Source organism: Peromyscus californicus, unplaced genomic scaffold, assembly GCF_007827085.1.
Source record: "Peromyscus californicus insignis strain IS unplaced genomic scaffold, ASM782708v3 Scaffold_21__1_contigs__length_65335640, whole genome shotgun sequence".
In the NCBI taxonomy this organism is placed as follows: Eukaryota; Metazoa; Chordata; class Mammalia; order Rodentia; family Cricetidae; genus Peromyscus; species Peromyscus californicus.
Window position 1 is genome coordinate 12486752 of NW_026294514.1, and position 18785 is coordinate 12505536.

The window sequence follows — 18785 nt, forward strand, 5'->3', positions numbered from 1 at the left end:
CTTTTTACTCCATGTGGTCCGTGAGTCAGTGGTCCCCTCATCTTTTGGGGCCTTGGAGTCTTCTCTAGGGTCCTCTGTGTGACTGACAGGTGAGGGGATAGAGACTGTGTAGAGGACCTCATGACAGATTTCAGAGACCGGGCCTCAGAGCGATGTGCCTCAGCTCTACTCATATTCTATTGGTCAAAACTTAAGGGGCTGAAGCCAACTACAATGGACGTAGATAAATTTGTCTATGTGTTAGGAGGAACATGAGATGAACTTGGGGAACACAAGTTATAATTGTGGTAGTTGGCGTGTGTCTTTAGTCTTACCTGTGCATCCTGGGTGATATGGCTCGGGGTGGTCCTGGTCTGCAAGGGGCCTTTGTAATGAAAGGCATTCTGGTTTCTAATATTACCAGGTGTTTCATCTTTTCGCCTAGATGGACTGTGAAAGCCTCCCTTGGGGCCATTAAAAACGTGTTAAATCTGTGTTTACTTAGAGGGATGTGAATAGTGTGGGGACCACGTGTCCCTTTGATCTACCTGTGAGCCGTCATCATTTGGGTCTGAATTGTTTTGCTCAGTTGTTGGATGTCTGACGCTCGCTGAATCCCTGGTGATGCATCAGGAGAGAACAAGGAGAGCCAAGTGCTGAGAATAACATCCCATTTAATCATCTCTCCCTTCCTTTAGAGGAGTGATCGCTGCGGTTCATGGCTTTTGTGCCTCTCAACATTCCTTAGCATGAGTCAGAGATGACTCGCTTGAAATATTACCGTGGGGAGATTTGTGAAAAGAGAGCCCAAGAGAAGGTCAAGTTAGCAGATACGAAACTCTATTTCCCAGGATTTCAGCTACGGTCCCACTTTCTCATGTCCTATTTTTGGTAGCTGTGAGAAATGTGTCTCTTCAGCTGTAGAGAACTGTCCTTTCCTTTTGTATTGGTTTGAATGAAAATGGCCCCCATAGGCTCATATATTTGACTGTTTAGTCCTTTGTTGAATTAGTAGGTGTGGCCTTGTTGGAGGAGGTGTGACCTTGTTGGAGTAGGTGTGGCCTTGTTGGAGGAGGTGTGGCCTTGTTGGAGGAGGTGTGGCCTTGTTGGAGCAGATGTGGCCTTGTTGGAGGAGGTGTGGCCTTGTTGGAGCAGATGTGGCCTTGTTGGAGGAGGTGTGGCCTTGTTGGAGGAGGTATGGCCTTGTTGGAGGAGGTGTGGTCTTGTTGGAGGAGGTGTGGCCTTGTTGGAGGAGGTGTGTCACTGGGGTGGGTTTTGAGGTTTTAAAAACCCGTACCAGGCCCAGTGTCTTTCAGCCTATTGCCTGTGGATCAGGATGTGACGCTCTCCGCTACTGCTCTAGTGCTGTGCCCATCTAGTGCCAGGATGATCATGGACTAACCTTCTGAAACATTAAGCAAACCTCCAATCAAATGCTTCCTTTCCAAGAGTTGCCTTGGTCACCGTGCTTTGTCACAGTAGCCCCAAACTCAGGCACCATTTTAGCTATTAGCATCCATAGACAGTGAGGAAGTAGCTTCTTAATGAGTCACTTACTGTTCTAAAGGACGTCGTGGAATTGTCCTTTGTAATTGGTCTTGTTTCATTTACCATCAGGAAATATCTGAAACCCTCAGCTTCCTGTGTTGTACCTCTGTTTACATTAAGGGACCCACAAAGACCAGACACAACCTTCTGTGAACCAAAACTCTCAGTTATTCATGACTAACCCCCAGTGCCCGTGCTGAGTTGTGGGCAGGGGCTAGATGCATACCTGTGTTTCTCCAAGTACAGGAGTGCATCAGAGTTGGGCCCTGGTAGTTTTGCCCAGATTTTAATCATGGCTTTGCTGTATCTTAGCTTGTGACCTTGGGCTCAGTGTCTCTGCCGTAATGTGGGTTAATAACAGAAGTTCCCTCATGGGATGGTTAGGAGAATGAGTGAGATTATTCTCCTAAAGGGTGTAGGGTGCCTGGAACAAAGTGCCAGCTAACGTTCTTACTTTGTTTAACTTTAGTGGAAAACTACTGAAGCCGTAACCTGCCATGGCTTAGCACTTAGGATGTTCAGTCTGCTCTCAGATGAGTAAGGGATTGGAGGGCCTGAGGACAACACTGGGTTCCAGGGCAAGTGGGGTGTGTCCCCACATGCGGTGCCGCAGTGGATGGAGGCACGTACTTTAGAGGGGACAAATTTCAAGTGGAAAAATCAAAAAGTAAGGTGGAGACACTTGATGTTGACCTCTGGCCTCAACACATGTGCACATCTGTATCTGGACACACATACAATCGCACAAGCACACACACATTCACTCACTCTCATGCACACATGCGCACACAGAATGGAGCTCCAGGCAGCAAATCCTCAGTGTCATCCTTCCAAGGTCAATGTCTTGAAGGGCATGTGGGACTGGAGCGGGCCGAGCCCTACTGTAAAGGGTGCTTTAACTGCTCAGCACCCCTCCCCCTCCCCCTCCCCCTCCCCCCCTCCCCTCCACCCCAGGAGAATCAGGGTTCTTCTGACTCATATGCTCTTTGCCTCTAAGAGTAAAACAAATCACTGTACTGGAGGTCACTTACGAAACCTCCCAGCTCAGCTGGCCGATCAGCAGGTAAGAAACAAGATGATCTAGCTTTGCCAGTGGAGAGGTCCCAGATCCCTTTGTGAGGCTCGGAGCAGCAGGAGGGCATTAATCATCCAGTGGAAGGACAGTAAGGACAATCCTTCGTCCACATCCAGCTCTGCACCTCCAGCTCTATGCTCACACTCTCCTGGGACTTTTCCCTGAGGACTCTGGGATCCTGCTTCGTGCAAAGACTCTTCACTGCTTCTTTCCCATCTCTTCAGCACTAGAGCCCTTCATCTGGGGTTGTTATGTGGGATCTCCTCTGTCTAGATAATTTTGCCAACTGGTTAATGTTTAACATTTGGCCAATGTGCAGGGGTTAGATAACAAGCAAGCAGACAAGATAATTGCCAGCTGAAAAAAAAGGCTCTGAAGAAACCAGCAGTTTCTTCAGATAGGCTGATGGTCAGAGGGCATCATTTAATAGAATCTACCGTGTGGCAGGTACTTTGCTAATTGCTTTGCATGGGTGGTCGTACACCATGGAACTAGGATTCTGAAACCGACTTTTAGTCACTTGCATTGGTGGAAGTTCTGCAAGGGGAGATGGAGAACTTATCTGTGTGTTTACTGTGTGTCACCAGCAGCTAAACAAGTGCCAGACACACAGGTGCTCAGTAAATATTTACTGAAGGGATGCCGGTGGTAGACTAGTTCCTGAAGCGGTGCAGTGATGGACTAGTTCCTGAAAGGGTGATGGAGTAGTTTCTGAAGGGGTGATGGAGTAGTTCCTGAAGGGGTGATGGAGTAGTTCCTGAAGGGGTGATGGAGTAGTTCCTGAAGGGATGATGGAGTAGTTCCTGAAGGGATGATGGAGTAGTTCCTGAAGCGGTGCAGTGATGGAATAGTTCCTGAAGGGGTGATGGAGTAGTTCCTGAAGGAGTGATGGAGTAGTTCCTGAAGGGGTGATGGAGTAGTTCCTGAAGGAGTGATGGAGTAGTTCCTGAAGGGGTGATGGTGATGGTGATGGAGTAGTTCCTGAATGGATGATGGAGTAGTTCCTGAAGGGGTGATGGAGTAGTTCCTGAAGGGGTGCTAGAGTAGTTCCTGAAGGGACGCTGGTGATGGAGTAGACTCTCCTTATAACATGTGTTTTGAAACCAGTCCTTTGATGTTTAAGTTTAATAGAGTCTCATGGACTTTTTTCCTCCTTTTAGCCTACCCCCGCACCCCAAAAAATCAGACTTTAACTAAAGACTATACAAATCCCCTAAATATTTATAGGCATATTATTTTCTTTGTCTGGTAAATGCTTATTAAAGATGTCTTACAAACAGAGCACATGCTTGGCCCCTCATGGAGCACATTTGAGGTGGAGTCTGGTCTCAGGGCCAGTGAGAAGAGACAAGGTTATTTTTGGTAAATTATTTTGGAAAAGGATCCTTATAGTCCATGACCTCTTCTTGCGGTGGGTAGCAGTGCTGATGGATTTCGGTCTCATTTTGTCCTTGGTAGAGTTCAAGCACATGTCTGAGGTGTTCAGGCAACCATGCCAGCAACCTAGCCAAGGTTGGGTCTTGGTCGGCGAGCTGTGTGCTAGCCTTGATCTTCCTAGGCGTGTGGGAGCCACTGTCTCGAATCACTGGCAGGTGGACACAGGGCCTGCTTTAAGCCTTGGCTATCTTGGGGGTTCCTGTATAAAGGCAGCATTTGCAGATTTTGAAGAGGAAATAGTTTTTCCTCTGCTGCTCCTGATATTTTTGTCATGCTTTAACTGACGCAGACACGTTTTCTAGCAGACACTGCAGTTTCTTCTGTGGTGTTCTGTGAAGAAACTTCCCATCTTGGCAGTGGCAGGCTAGGGGCTGCTCCGTGCCTCCTTTTGTGGTTTTTTTTTTTTCTTTTAATGGAACCGGCAGAACCTTGAATGGACGTCATTTTCTTGTAGTAACATTTGTATAATAGGGACATTCCTGCAAGGGGAAGTGGAGCACTCACTGTGACCTCTGCTCATGGGGACAAGGGGCAGGTGACATCCAAAATGGTAGAGGGACGCTTTGTTCAGAGGAGCAGTAGACAAGCCCTTTCAGCCCCTCCTGGTCTCAGGGGATCAGTGTACTGTGGATGACTTCTTCCTCGGAGCAGGAGTGTGTGATGAGGGACTTTGTGTCTTCTGGGCATTTCTATCCTCTGGGCCCAAGCAGATATTTGCATAGAAGCTTAACATTATTAATGGAATTTCCCTTTAAGTCTCTAAGTCCAGATGTACTTAAGAAGGATAGGTCTATAGGCCCTTGCTGGAGGCCCCCATATTTTAGAGTTTAAAAAGATAATGTGGTACATGTACCAGGGTTCAGGGGAGCCCCTTTGATAAGTACATTTACATTTCACTTGATAGCCACATGATATGGGATAGAACTTTTCAGCTGGTGAAAGGCTTTACCAGAAAATGGGTTGGCAGAAAGGAATGTAAGGTCTTTGCATGTTTGAAGTGCTGGAATTATGGATGAGGAGTTACGGGTGTGAACAGCAGAGTATTCTCAGCTGGGCACCCCAGACACCTGTTGTGGCTTGTGTAGCATTGAGATTATTGTCTCCTGATACAAGGTAGTCTGGAAAGAATCACCAGTGGCCACCTTTGCTTACTAAACAGTCTTAAAAGGTAGTTTATAGCCTCAAGAATGAGCTGGAACAGTGAAGCCTTGGCTGGCCCAGGTGAGCAAATGCAAAGTTGGATATATGCCACATGGCCCTACTCCCACCCACTTGTGGCCCCTAACTGTGCCTTGTCACCTTGTCAGGGGCACGGGTAAAGGGACTTTCCTGGCTCTGGCTTAACTTACACCTTCTCCCACAATGTCTGCTCCAGTGCCTAAGACCACACTGCCCTTTTGTGTCAATTTGCCCGGAGACCCACACGTATCTTTCTTCTCCAACAAGGTCGTACAGTCCTTGAAAGACAGCAACTGAGTCGCGTGCTTGACCTGTGTCCCTTGTCATAGCTTCTGGGAGGGTAATAAGGGGAACTGAGTCAACCAGAAGTTCGGGGAGGCAGTGACTTCCCCGCCCAGCGCAGGGCTATACATAGCTTCCTATAAAGAAGCCCTACTTCAAACCATGTGGCTGCTCGCCTGCCACATGTCTGCCCTCCATGTTGGCTTGAGTGGCATGACATTTCTCCTTCTCTTCCCAATTCTCCCCTTCCTCCTAGTAGCTGCCGAGTTGATAACTTCCCTTTTAAACTCTAATAAAAATTGACTGTCCTCAAGCCAAAAAAAAAAAAATAAATAAAGAAGCAATTTTAGGATTAGATTGCCCATGGGTAAAGGCGCGTGCTTACAAATGTGAAGGCCTGAGTTCGAATCCCTAGATCCCAAATAAATGCCAACATGTAGGGCAAGTGGCTGTAATCCATGAGAGATTTTCTGGAAGCTCATGGGCCGGCTAGCCTGATAGATACACAGTGACAGAGCAGCAGAGAGAGCTTCCCAGGCGGGATGGAAGGCTGGCACCCAAGGCTGACCTGTGACCTCCATTTGTGTACACACTCAGAAATCCATCTTGGCCTCGTCTCCCTTGCCTCTCCTATACAGTTTGATGGAGAACTCCCTTTTCCTCCCAGGGTGCCCTGCCCACCTCGTCTTGGCTTATGGAGGGCACTCCGTAACTGATTGTAAATAGAGCAGTGAAGGGTCTCTCCTTAATTATTCCATATATTTATCTAGAAAGCATCAAGATGACTCTGCCTATTTAACTCAAATGAATTCTTTTTTTTTTAAAAAAGATTTCTTTATTTATTTTCTTTTATGTGTATGGGTATTTTGCCTGCATGCATGTACATGTGCACCATGTGTGTGCCTGTGCCATGGAGCTCCTGAAACTGGACTTACGGACAGTTGTGAGCCACCATATGGATGCTGGGAATCGAACCCAGGCCCTCTAAAGGAGCACCCAGTGTTCTTAACTACCATTTCTCCAGCCCCTCAAATGCATTTTAAGTGAATGAAGTCCTGGTGTTTTACTGAGTTAGCTTTAGGGTCCCTCGCCCTGCGGGTAGTTACTGCATAGGCCGGGGACATTTCGTGGCTTCTAGAAGTGTTTCTAAGAAGCAGTTGGAACTTAACAAGCTGTGCCTGGGTGGGAAGTGGGGTTTCCAGGGTGGGGAGAAGGAGAAGTGGAGCTTCTGCATTTTGCTCAGGTTTTATTTTTCCAAGCCTGACACCCCACTGCTTCTTCCTCTATTTGTAAGCTAGGGTATGGCAGCTGTCTTAGTTAGGGTTACTATCACTTCGATGAAACACCATGACCAAAAGCAAGTTGGGGAGGAAAGGGTTTATTTGGCTTACACTCCCAGATCATAGTCCTTCATTGGAGGAAGTCAGGGCAGGAACCTGGAGGCAGGAGCTGATGCAGAGGCCATGGAGGGGAGCTGCTTACTGGCTTGCTTCCCCATGGCTTGCTCAGCCTTATAGAACCCAGGACCAGCAGCCCAGGGATGGCACCACCCACTATGGGCTAGACCCTCCCCCATTGATCTCTAAATGAGAAAATGTCTTACAGCTGGATCTCACTGAGGCATTTCCTCAACTGAGACTCCTTCCTCTGATGACTCTAGCTTGTGTCAAATTGACACACAAAACCAGCTAATGCAGCAGCTAAATCATATGTGGGACACAGAGTCTGTCTGCCCCAAGACTGTTTTAGTTTAGAGTAGGGGAACCACCATCTGGGTCATAAGATGTGGCACTTAGGAAGAGATGCGTAGCAGGGTCCCTGATACAGGGGTTAATGTGACTGCGTCATCTCCTTTAAAGTTAATCGCCTACACTTGAATAAATGCGGTTTTTTAAGCATCTTTACAGAAGCCCTGCTGGGCTCCACCTTCTTGTTTAGGTGTTCATATTAATCCTACTTCATAGATGAGTACCTGGAGGCTCTGGTTTACTCTAAGTTGCAAGGTCCCCACCCCTGAGAGCCTGTAAATCAGACTGGGCTACATGCTTGTGCTTGCTGGCCCAAGAAGGGAAGGAATGTTGGGGTGTGTGCTACTCCAGCTGGCATCCTTACCCACCTTACCCATCCTTACGCCATCTAATAAGGAAATGCGGTGCTGGTGGGAAATGTCAGCCGTGATGACCTCAGGCTGCATCTGCTGGGTGACTTCCCCTTACCAGGAGCATATCAGAGGGCTGCTCTGTTTCGTTCCGGGTCCCATACAGATCTGGGGGAGTCTTCCTGGTGGTGTCTGTGGCATTTGGGACCTTTGCCTTTCCCTTCTCGTGTTGGGGAAGGATTTTCTGCTTTAGATCTTAGGTGCTTGTCCTACTCTTCTCCCCTTTGAGGAGGCTGAGACCCTAAGAAGGTAGGGAGCCCGGATTTAAACTCAGATCTTGCGGTGTGTTCTCTTTTTCGTCCTGCACCATGCTGCTGCCTGCGACTGCGGGGAGACAGGACGCTACCGCTGAACCTCAGGAGGGTGAAGGCGCTGGGAGGCACAGAGCAGCCTTTGCCCTATTCGTGCACACCAGCTTGGAGAGGAAGCCCCGCTGAGCTTCCTGTCAAGGCTTTAATGAGGAAAGACTTGATCAGTGAAGAGACTTAAAGCCAGCCAGTACATGAAAAGTGAGCAGGAGAGTTTTGGAACCTGCATTTCCCTGTTTACTCCTGCCCCCTAGAGGAGAGACCACGCCATAGCAAGAGAAAGGAGCCTTTTGGAATGAGATAGCCAGGGGACTGTCGCCCTGTTACCCGGGAGACGCCAGCCCTGGCAGCGCTGACAAGCTGCGTTCGGTCGCCAGTTAAGAACGCAATGACTAGTGAAAAGTGGAAAAAGGATGTTTATTCAGTGTGGCCACATTGGGGAGAAGAGCAAGCAGGTTCGGTGACCCTCCAATCCATCTTCAGGGTCCTGACATGAAGTTTAGGTTTAAATAAGAAGGCAGGAAGTATGCATAACTAAGCCGTCCTGGTCCAGGTCTGGTCCCGCCCACCCTCGTGGCTCCGCTCCAGTCTCTCCTGCAGATCTATCTGGTGGGTCACTAAGCTTCGGCCTGTTCCTTCTCCCAGCACAAGGTTCCGGGGTAATTCTAATTCCTTGGGGTCGGTCGTTTCGACAGTCTGTCCATGGGGAGGGGCAACATATGTCTCCAGGATGTCTTCATTCCTGCCAGGTGGTTACAGTCCTAACGTAGCTGCTCTTGTTTTCCTGTCCGGGACCCCACCTGGGTTTAGTTCTGGGCTTTAAACCTTGCTTACACCCCAGGGAGGTGGCTAGGGTGGGTCAGTGTGGCTCCTGTTAGTCTATCACCCAGATCTTTTAAGGGGAAGAGGGGTACCCAATAGGTTATCAGCAACCTGTGGATCAGACCCCCATTTCCTTAATAAGATGCTTGCTGATCGTGAACTTAATGATGTCTGCACTTTATATCTCTTCAGTGTTGGAGACTATAATTCATTTTTAGGAGAGGATAAAAGTATGTAGAATAGCGCCGGGTGGCGGTGGCGCACGCCTTTAATCCCAGCACTCGGGAGGCAGAGGCAGGCAGATCTCTGTGAGTTTGAGGCCAGCCTGGTCTGCAAAGGGAGTTCCAGGACAGGCACCAAAACTACATGGAGAAACCCTGTCTCAAAAAAACCAAAACCAAAACAAAAAAGTGTGTAGAATATAACTACAGTTAATAAAGATAATTATCCCTTCTTCTTACTAATAGGAGAGGGCAAAAGACTTACTTGGTGCATTATTTATCTAATAATGCATATAAGTCACTCTCTAATTAAGTGGCTTAAGCACACTATTCATTTGATTATATCTCTCAGTGTCTGTGGTTGGGACTTTAGGAACAGCGTAGATAGGCTGTTCTGGCTTTGGGTCTCTGATGAGGTGTCTAGAGTCAGCTGGGGCCAACTGAAGGCTTGACCTTTTGAAGAACCTTCCATTTGTTTTGGTTGACAAGACACCAGTTCTGTTCTTTCTTGGTTCGATTGCCTTGGGTGGGTTGCATCTGGGTCCTGTCAAATCTGCCGTTGTCTGTGGGCAGAGACAGCGGGGTAGCAGGGAATGTGCCTTTGAGAGAAGCCTGGGACACAAAAGTCACACATTTCATGTTTCCTTATTTCTGAATTGGGAGGCCTCAGAGGATCATCACCCAGACACGGATGCATATGGAGATAAGCCCATGCTGGGAGTCATATCCAGCGTCTCCGAGGTTCCTCTCCCTTCAGTGCTGTTTTCTGTTTGTTCTCTCCAGAATATCTACAAGAGACCTTCACTTCCCTGGGCTATCATGTCAAGGCTTTCTTGTTTCCCAGTGCGGATGATATAAGCCAGATTCTTCACCGATTTGCCCTTCTACCTACACACAAAGACTATGACAGCTTTGTATGTGTCCTAGTGAGCCGAGGAGGCTCCCAAAGCATGATGGGTGTGGACCAGGCTCACTCGGGATTCTCCTTGGATTGTGTCAAGAGGATGTTCATGGGGGACATGTGCCCTTCTCTAGTAGGGAAACCAAAGCTCTTCTTTATTCAGAACTATGAGGAGTTAGGCGGCCAGTCGGAAGACAGCAGCCTGGAGGTCGACGGGCCAGCAATAAAAGACTTGGACTCCAAGGCCCTGCATCCTGATTCCTGCCTGACTCACAGGGAAGCTGACATCTTCTGGAGCCTGTGCACAGCGGATGTGTCCCAGCTGGAGCAGCCCTCTAGCTCCTCCTCCGTGTACCTGTGGAACCTCTCCCAGCAGCTGAAGCAAGAGAGGTGAGCACTAACTACAGTCCGTGAGCTCCACCTTGATCCTTGACCATGCGTTTATCGCCCTGCTGCCAAAACGGAGATGGCCACCATGCTCTGTCTCCTGGCCTTCTGCAGGAAAGAGACTGTCCCTTCCCCCACTAGGGTTGCTTTGGGATGTGCTATAGACTCAGCTTATCAATACTTAGCATTATTCAGCTTGAAGTTTGAATGTATTTCTTTTTTCTTTCTTTTTTTTTTGGTTTTTCAAGACAGGGTTTCTCTGTGTAACAGCTCTAGGCATCCTGGAACTCACTCTGTAGACCAGGCTGGCCTCTAACTCAGAGATCTACCTGCCTCTGCCTCCCGAGTGCTGGGATTAAAGGCGTGCACCACCATGGCTCGGCTGCATGTATTTCTTATACTCTGCTAACATGACTTAAGCTTTACCATAGGTGTGTATTATAGAAAAAACACAGTATATGCACTGTAGGGGTCAATGCTGGCCTGCTTTCAGAAATGCTTCAACTGAGGGTCTTGGCTTCCACAGATAAAGGCACGACTGTAAATATTTTTGATGTTTATTAGGAGGGGTATTTCTCTAAAGGGTCCATTACTATCCTGGCTTCTAGTTAATTGAATGAAGCCAGGATGCTCTTCAAGTATAAGATTAATTGGCCTTTTTTATTTGCCCCCTAATTACAATTAGTAATAAGGTTTCTGAGCCACTACTCAGATGCTTGTATTCTGAGGAGCTCAGGTGCCTCTCCAGCTTTCTCTCCCCTGTCTCCTTAGTGGTGGCTCAGCTTAAGGTGTGCATGCCGGGAGCGATGCAGCATTCCAAAGGAGATGCTCCAGGGACCAGGGGTGGCACTGGCCTTTTACAGTCCTCCTGTCTCTGCATTTGTGATCCAGGTGGCTTATCACCTAGCTGGTGTGTTCGCAGTAAAATTCAGCTGTCTCTGTAGAAGGGGACTCTGGGGCCAGAGTGCTGCCAACTTGTTTGGATTGTTTACTAAGCAACTTTCAGATCGTTTAAAAAGGATAGGTTTCAAAGAATGCTCATATCCGCTGGCTCATCTCACCCCAGTGACAGTCTGTCTCCTCTTTGGCATTTGCATGGCATTCCAATGTACTTTTCTCTTTTCCTGTAGGAAACGCCCACTCGTGGATCTCCATGTTGAACTCATGGACAAAGTCTATGCCTGGAACAGCAGAGTCTCTTCTAAGGAGAAATATTATCTGAGCCTGCAGCACACTCTGAGAAAGAAACTCATTTTGTCTTCTACATGACAACCAAGAAGCCTTCCGGGTTCTTGGGGTGTATGTAGGCCAGGGTGGCTTGGAGCTGACAAGCCTCTTGATTGCTTGGGAAGGTCACACTTGCTCTGGTTCTAGGGTAAGCCCTGCTTCCTGATTCTCCTGTAAACAGGCAACAGCCATAACCCCTGCTGCTATGGACCACGCCACTCCCGCCACCATGCCTCCCCGCTAGGAGGCAAAGTAAACCTCTCCTCCTTAAGTTCCTGTGTCAGATGTTTCCACACAGTGTGGAGAATGAATGAATGGTAAGATATAATCCCATTGCTTCTTGGGTTTATCTACCGAGATATGCTAAATTATTGTAAGGGTGATAGTCTATGGTTCAAGATTTGAACTATGACACTTGAATGTAACTTAAGGAGGAGAATTACCTGAGTTCGTCATCTGATTGGGTAAATTGTTTCTATGTCTGGAGTGTCTGCATCTAGTCATTTGTTAATTTATTGGCTAATTAAGTTATTAGAAGTATCTATGGCTTCATGAACCCGGGGTTTCTGGCATTGTTGCTCTTGTACTTGCACATTTGTCTTGAATGTTTGTGAGCTAGCTTCACATGTATGTTATTTTTTCAAAAGCAGATTTTATTATGTATGTTTAAAGTGTATAACCCAAGGCTCTGGAATGCCCCGGCCAGCGGGGTCTTCAACGGGGACCTAAAGGGAGGGCTGGTGAATGAGAGGGACAAGAGACACAAAGAATGAGAGCAAGACAGGACGTCTGATCAAGCTCCAAAATTTTATTTTATTTTTTTCTTGAGGCATATATAGGCAGGGGCAAAGGGGGGTGCAAGCAGGAAAGGACTTAATTCTGGGCTGTTCGGCCAGCAGGAAATGTTGATCTGAGAGTTACCTATCTACTCCTGTCTAACTGCCTAATTGCCTAACTGCAGCTCATTCACCTGATACCTGAGAAGAGGTTCTGGTGCTCTGGAGACTTAAGCAAGGCCTAGAGCTAAGAAAAGAGAAGCCCAAATATGGCAGTATGTATGTCAAGGGTTGCTTAGGCTTATGGCTCCCGTCACTGGAACACATGTAGACAGAAAAATGGTTACCACAGTAATGATTTAGCTTGTCTATAATTTCATATAGTTAACTTGTTTGTGACAAAAGCAGAGTAAATCTATTTATTTATTGAACACCATTGAAACAAGCTTGGAATTGTAGAAAAAGTCCTGTCATACCAGGACTAGGCCGAGTGGGGTCAGAGGATCACAAATTCCCAGTCTGACTATGTAGTAACTACGGTGTGTGTAGAGGGGGGAGGGGAGGCGGTGGCGGAGAGGAGACAAATTATAACATAGTCTAATTTTTTTAGCTGCTATAAAATGTGTTGAGACAGCTAATAATCCAATTGAGGCCATAATCTAATTTAAGATTAGTAATCAAGCAGGCCATGGTAGCATATACTTTTAATCCCAGCACCTGGGAGGCAGAGGCAGGCAGATCTCTGAGTTCCAGGCCAGCCTGGTCTACAGAGTGAGTTCTAGGACAGAATCAAGAATACACAGAGAAACCCTGTCTTGAAAATCCAAAAACCAAACACACACACAAAAAAAAGAAAGAAAGAAAAAAAAAGAAAAAGGAGAGAGAGAGAGAGAGAGAGAGAGAGAGAGAACAGTAATCACTAGTAATCCCCCCCTCCTCCAGCATCTTCCAGGCAGAACAGCACTGAGGCACATGAACTCTCTCTCAGAGATTGGGGCAGCAGGCACAGGATCTACACAGATTCAAACCAGACAAAACCCCAGCACTGAGAAAGGGTATAGGTCAACACAAAATAGACTCCATTTTGTGTGTGTGTGTGTGTGTGTGTGTGTGTTGCTTTTTTTTGTCTTTCTTTCTTTCTTTCTTTCTTTCTTTCTTTCTTTCTTTCTTTCTTTCTTTCTTTCTTTCTTTCTTTCTTTCTTTCTTTCTTTCTTTCTTTTGAGAGAGAGAAGAACACAAAGTTGAGGGAGCAGGGAGGTGGTGGAGGGCCCGGGCAGATGAGGGAGGGAGAGAGAACGCCTCACAGGGGTGAAGTGTGAGGTTCTTTACCACCGTTTCTGAGCTGTGTTCTTTTAACATTGATGGCACCACTCGACGGCACTGTTTTGGAAGGGGCTGTTTTGGAAGGACTGAATCAAACTTTGAAACGTTGGTGGGGTTTGGCAGGTTGAGACAGAGAAGAGGAAATAAACCAAGAGAAGGAACAGACAGGAAGTATGTTTAGAAACCTTGGGTGTCACTTTTAGCTGGAGCAGATGTAAGTAGCAATGGGTGGTGAGCTAGGAGGGGGAAAGGGTCCAAGTGTGGAGAGCCTTGAAGGCCCCCAGCTTTTCCTTTTAGGTAACTGTCATATGAGATGTTTTCCTTAATTTAATAATGGGGTCTTTGATTCCTTCTATGGCACTTTTGTACACAACATTAGGTTTCTTGTTTTTCACTGAGTATGGTTCCCACTGAAATATTTTAGACATACTAAAAGGTAATGATGTATAGAAGACAATGAATACCCAGCTTGAATAAAATGTCCTAAATGTGTATAGGAGTATTCTTTAAAAAAAAAAAAGATTTACTTATTTATTTATTATGTACAGTATCCTGCCTGTATGTATGCCTGCAGGCCAGAAGAGGGCACAAGATCTCATTATGGATGGTTGTAAACCACCATATGGTTGCTGGGAATTGAACTCAGGACCTCTGGGAGAGCAGCCAGTGCTCTTAACCTCTGAGCCATTTCTCCATCCCGGTCCTGGTGTTTTATCACAGCAATAAAAAAGGAAGTAATACAGTAGTTATGGTCTTCATTGTTATTTCTTCCCATTTTATAGATGAGGATGATGAGGCACAGTAATATCAGCAGCTTGCCTAGAATCACCCTACACTAGGGTATGAGCTTAAGCTGTAAGGAGAGTCATGTCACGGCCCTGTGACACATGGGCTCTACAGAGTGTTGTTACCTGAACAGTGTTCATATAACAAGGGCTCATTGCTAATATTACATGAAAGAGGCATTTAAAACATGAAATAGTTTATCTAGTATGTTTACAGTAACTCTCTTTTGGGTAAAACCAGAAACATAGGTCAGAAAGAAGCCTTGTAAAATGGAATAGAAATGGCAGGACCGTGACAGATAACGTCTCTTGTTTCTGTTTTCTAAATGTTCATCAGTATCTGTCTGTGGTGGTTTGAAAGAAAATAGCTCTCAAAGGGAGTGGCACTATTAGGAGCTGTGGCCTTTGTGAAGGAGGTGTGGCCTTGTTGGATAAGTGCATCACTGTGGGGGTGGGCTTTTAGGTCTCTTTTGCTCAAGTTTCCCTCAGTGTGACACTCAGTCTACTTCCTGTTGACTTCTGATCAAGGTGTAGCCAGCACCGTGTCTGCCTGCACACCACCACGCTCCCCACCGTGACGATAATGGACTGAACTTGTGAACTGTAAGCCAGCCACCCCAATGAAGTGTTTCCCTTTATAAGAGTTGCTGTGGTCATGGTGTCTCTTCCCAGCAATGGAAACCCAACTAAGACAAGTTGGTACCAGAGACTGGAGTATTACTGTGATAGTCCTGACCATGTTTTTGTTTGGAGGAATTTGGGCTTTGGTACTTTGGGTTAGGAAAGCAGTGAAATGCTTTAAGTACTGCTTAATGGGCATACTAGTAGGAGCATGGAAGACAGTGGTGCTGAGGGTGACTTGCACTGCCTGGGGCTAGATCAAGAAGTTTCAGAGAATTTTAGTGTGTTGTCTAGAAATTGTTCTTGTGATATTTTGGTGAAGAATGTGGCTGCTTTTTGCCCTTGTCTGAAGAGTCTAACTAAGGCTAAAGTGAAAAACACAGAAAATACAACCAAGCTAAAGGTCATTTTTCCTATGTTATCATCTAGAAATTGTAATATTTTTGCATTTTGTGCATCTGTGATAAATTTTGAATTAATTTCGTAAAAGGTGTAAGATTGATATGCCGATTTTTTCATGCTTACTGGTTCATTCTGTACTATGTACTGAAAAAGAATCCTCTTATTGAATTGCTTTGGTCCTTTTCAAAGGTCAGTTGATTTTATTTGCAGGTTCTATTTGTAGACTTATTTGTGTTCTATTTATTCACTGATGTACTGTCTTGATTGCTGTGGCTTTATATTGTCTTGATGTACATCATACTGGGGGGATAGCAGATTTTGACTATAATGTGTTTTTTATTTTGGGGGGGATCGTTTTTCTTTTACATGTAGCTCAGATCTGGGATTTATGATATGTCTCTGCTTCCTGAGTGCTGGGATTCCAGGCATTATCACACTGTTTTCATTTTAAGAAATCTCTAAATCACATTAAAAAAAAACCTTTTTTTTTTAAAAAGAATGTCTGATGTCTTTAATATTTATCAACAGAGCACATGTATGACATAATATCTTTTTTGTCTTCTCTTCATTTATAGGGCCATATCTGCATGTTTTTATATGATATTAATGCCATTCACACTTTTTCACTATTTAAGCAAAGGGATAAACAAAACAAAACAAAATAAAAACCTATACTGGGTTGCCTTGCCCATCCTTAATACCAGGGGAGGTGCTTAGTCTTACTGCAACTTGATATGCCATGCTTTGTTGATATCCATGGGAGGTCTGCCCCTTTCTGGACAGAAACAGAGGAGGAGTGGATTAAGGGGTGGGTGGAGAGGAGGTGGGGGAGGGAATGGGAGAGAGGAGGGAGGGGAAACTGTGGTTGGGATGTTGAAAAAAAGAATTATTTAAAAAAAAAAACCAAAAACTGGAGAGATGGCTTGGTGGTTAAGAGCATGGCTGCTCTTCCAGAAGACCCAGGTTCAATTCCCAGCAACCACATGGCAGCTCACAACTGTGTATAATTCAAGTTCCAGTGGATCTGACTCCCTCACAAGACATGCAGGCCAAACACCAATGCATATAAAAATAAAATTAAAAAAAAGCTCTCTCTCTCTCTCCCATATATATGTTGTTTTTCTTTAATCACAGGACTGAAGAGTCATTTTGGATATTTGAACTCTGGGAAACTTTTTGTGTATAATGTTTACATTTGCCTCAATGAACCTCGTGGGTTAAGCAAGCTTTACAGAGCAGTTCTCATTTGGATTTTCGGTTGTTGTTTTTTTTTTTTCCTCGTTTTTTCCTGACTCTGCTGCCCCCACTTCCCGTGTGCGGTGATTACAGACAGCTTGCACCACCTGGCTAGTTTAAGACCGGCAAGTACTCTACCACATGAGCCCATCTTCAGCCTCGATCTTTCTTTCCTAAAATCTATTCTTTTTTTTTTTTTTTTTTTTTGGTTTTTCGAGACAGGGTTTCTTCGTGTAGCTTTGCGCCTTTCCTGGAACTCACTTGGTAGTCCAGGCTGGCCTCGAACTCACAGAGATCCGCCTGGCTCTGCCTCCCGAGTGCTGGGATTAAAGGCGTGCGCCACCACCGCCCGGCCCCTAAAATCTATTCTTATTAGCTTCTATTTACTGTGCCAAGTATGACTTTCCTCGTGATACTTCTATAGGTGTGTATAATGTCTCCATCCCCACAGGACCCACCCAGATACTCCCCCTGCTCTCTGCCCAGATCTCTCATAGTTTCCTTCTTCCTTGCCCTCTCCCAGATTTCACATATGAGAGAAAACACGATGAGCTGGGCTTTTTGAGTCTGGCTTATTTTGATTAACACGATGATTTCCAATTCCATCCATTTCACTGTAAGTGACATAGTTTTGTTCTTTATGTCTAAAATAAACCACCATTATAGAATACTCTCTTTACTCATTTATCTACTGGTGGGGACCTCGGCTGATAAACATGAATGTGGAGAGATTTCTACAGTAAACTGAGTTTCATTCTTTTGGCTATGTCTTCTGAAGTGGTATGGATAAATTATATAATTTTCTTTTTCCTTCTTCTTCTTCTTCTTCTTCTTCTTCTTCTTCTTTTCTTCTTCTTTTTGGTTTTTCAAGACAGGATTTCTCTGGGTAGCCCTGGCTATACTAGAGCATACTTTGTTTGTTTGGTTTTTTTTTTTTTTTTTTTTGGTTTTTCGAGACAGGGTTTCTCTGTGTAGCTTTGCTCCTTTTCCTGGAACTCACTCTGTAGCCCAGGCTGGCCTCGAACTCACAGAGATCCGCCTGGCTCTGCCTCCCAAGTGCTGGGATTAAAGGCGTGCGCCACCACCGCCCGGCTAGAACATACTTTGTAGACCAGCCTGGCCTCAAACGCAGAGATCTGCCTGCTTCTGCCTCCCAAACACTGGGATAAAAGGCATGTGCCACCACCGAGTAGTGATTCTATTTTCAATCTTAAAAATGTTTTGTGTGAGGCTCTTTTGTTTCCATGTATATCAGTGCATTCCATGCATACTTGGTGCCTTTGGAGGCCGTAAGATGGTGTCAAGATTCCCAGGGACTTATAGGTAGTTGTGAGCCATCATGTGAGGGCTGCAAATTGAAGCTGGGTCCTCTGGAAGAGCAGCCAGTGCTCTGAACCACTCTCCAGTCCATAGTTTCAATTTTTTTTTTTTGAGGGAAGTCACTCCATACTGATTTCCATTACCATCAGTCATGTTTAAAGGTTCTTGTTTCCCTATGAGAGCTATTCTAACTAAATGAGAGAGAACCTCAGTAGTTTTGATTGACACTTCCTTGATGGCTAAAGATGTTGAACGTGTTTTCATGTATTCATTGATCATTTGCCCATCTTCAGTTGAAAAGTGCCTATGAATTGATCAGAGGATTTGTTCTTATTAACTTTTGAATTCATTTTATATTTTGGTTATTAATTCCCTCTTGGATGAGTAGCTGGCATCGTTCCCCCCCCCCCCCCCCCATAATATGTGGTCTCTTCACTCTGCCCTTCCATTTGCTGTGCATAAGGCTTTTAATTTGATAAAACACTACTGAAAAAGTCTTGCTAGTATTTTCCAAGCTACTGGAGTCCTACTCGAGAAGCTTTTGCCTATGTTTACATCTTAAGGTTCCCCCTATATTTTCCTTTAGCAGTTTCAAGTTTTCAGGTCTTGGCCAGACAGTGGTGTACACCTTTAATCCCAGCACTCGGGAGGCAGAGCCAGGTAGAACTCTGTGAGTTCAAGGCCAGCCTGAGATCCTTGACAGGCTGCTGTAGATATTGCTCTGTATAAATAAAACGCTGATTGGCCAGTAGCCAGGCAGGAAGTATAGGCGGGACAAGCAGAGAAGAGAAATTCTGG

General features: G+C 45.7%; 1 protein-coding gene across 4 annotated transcripts in view; it reads left to right on the forward strand.

Moving 5' to 3' along the window:
- Cflar (CASP8 and FADD like apoptosis regulator) overlaps positions 1-16111 on the forward strand; it is a 50370-nt gene extending 34259 nt beyond the window's left edge. For all 4 annotated transcript variants that reach the window (XM_052749532.1, XM_052749529.1, XM_052749528.1 and 1 more), the window contains 2 exons: positions 9793-10300; positions 11428-16111. In XM_052749532.1, the coding sequence (XP_052605492.1) occupies positions 9793-10300; positions 11428-11566 (647 nt within the window). In that variant the 3' untranslated portion in view covers positions 11567-16111. The remainder of the gene's footprint in view (positions 1-9792; positions 10301-11427) is intronic.
- The last annotated feature ends 2674 nt before the right edge of the window (positions 16112-18785 follow it).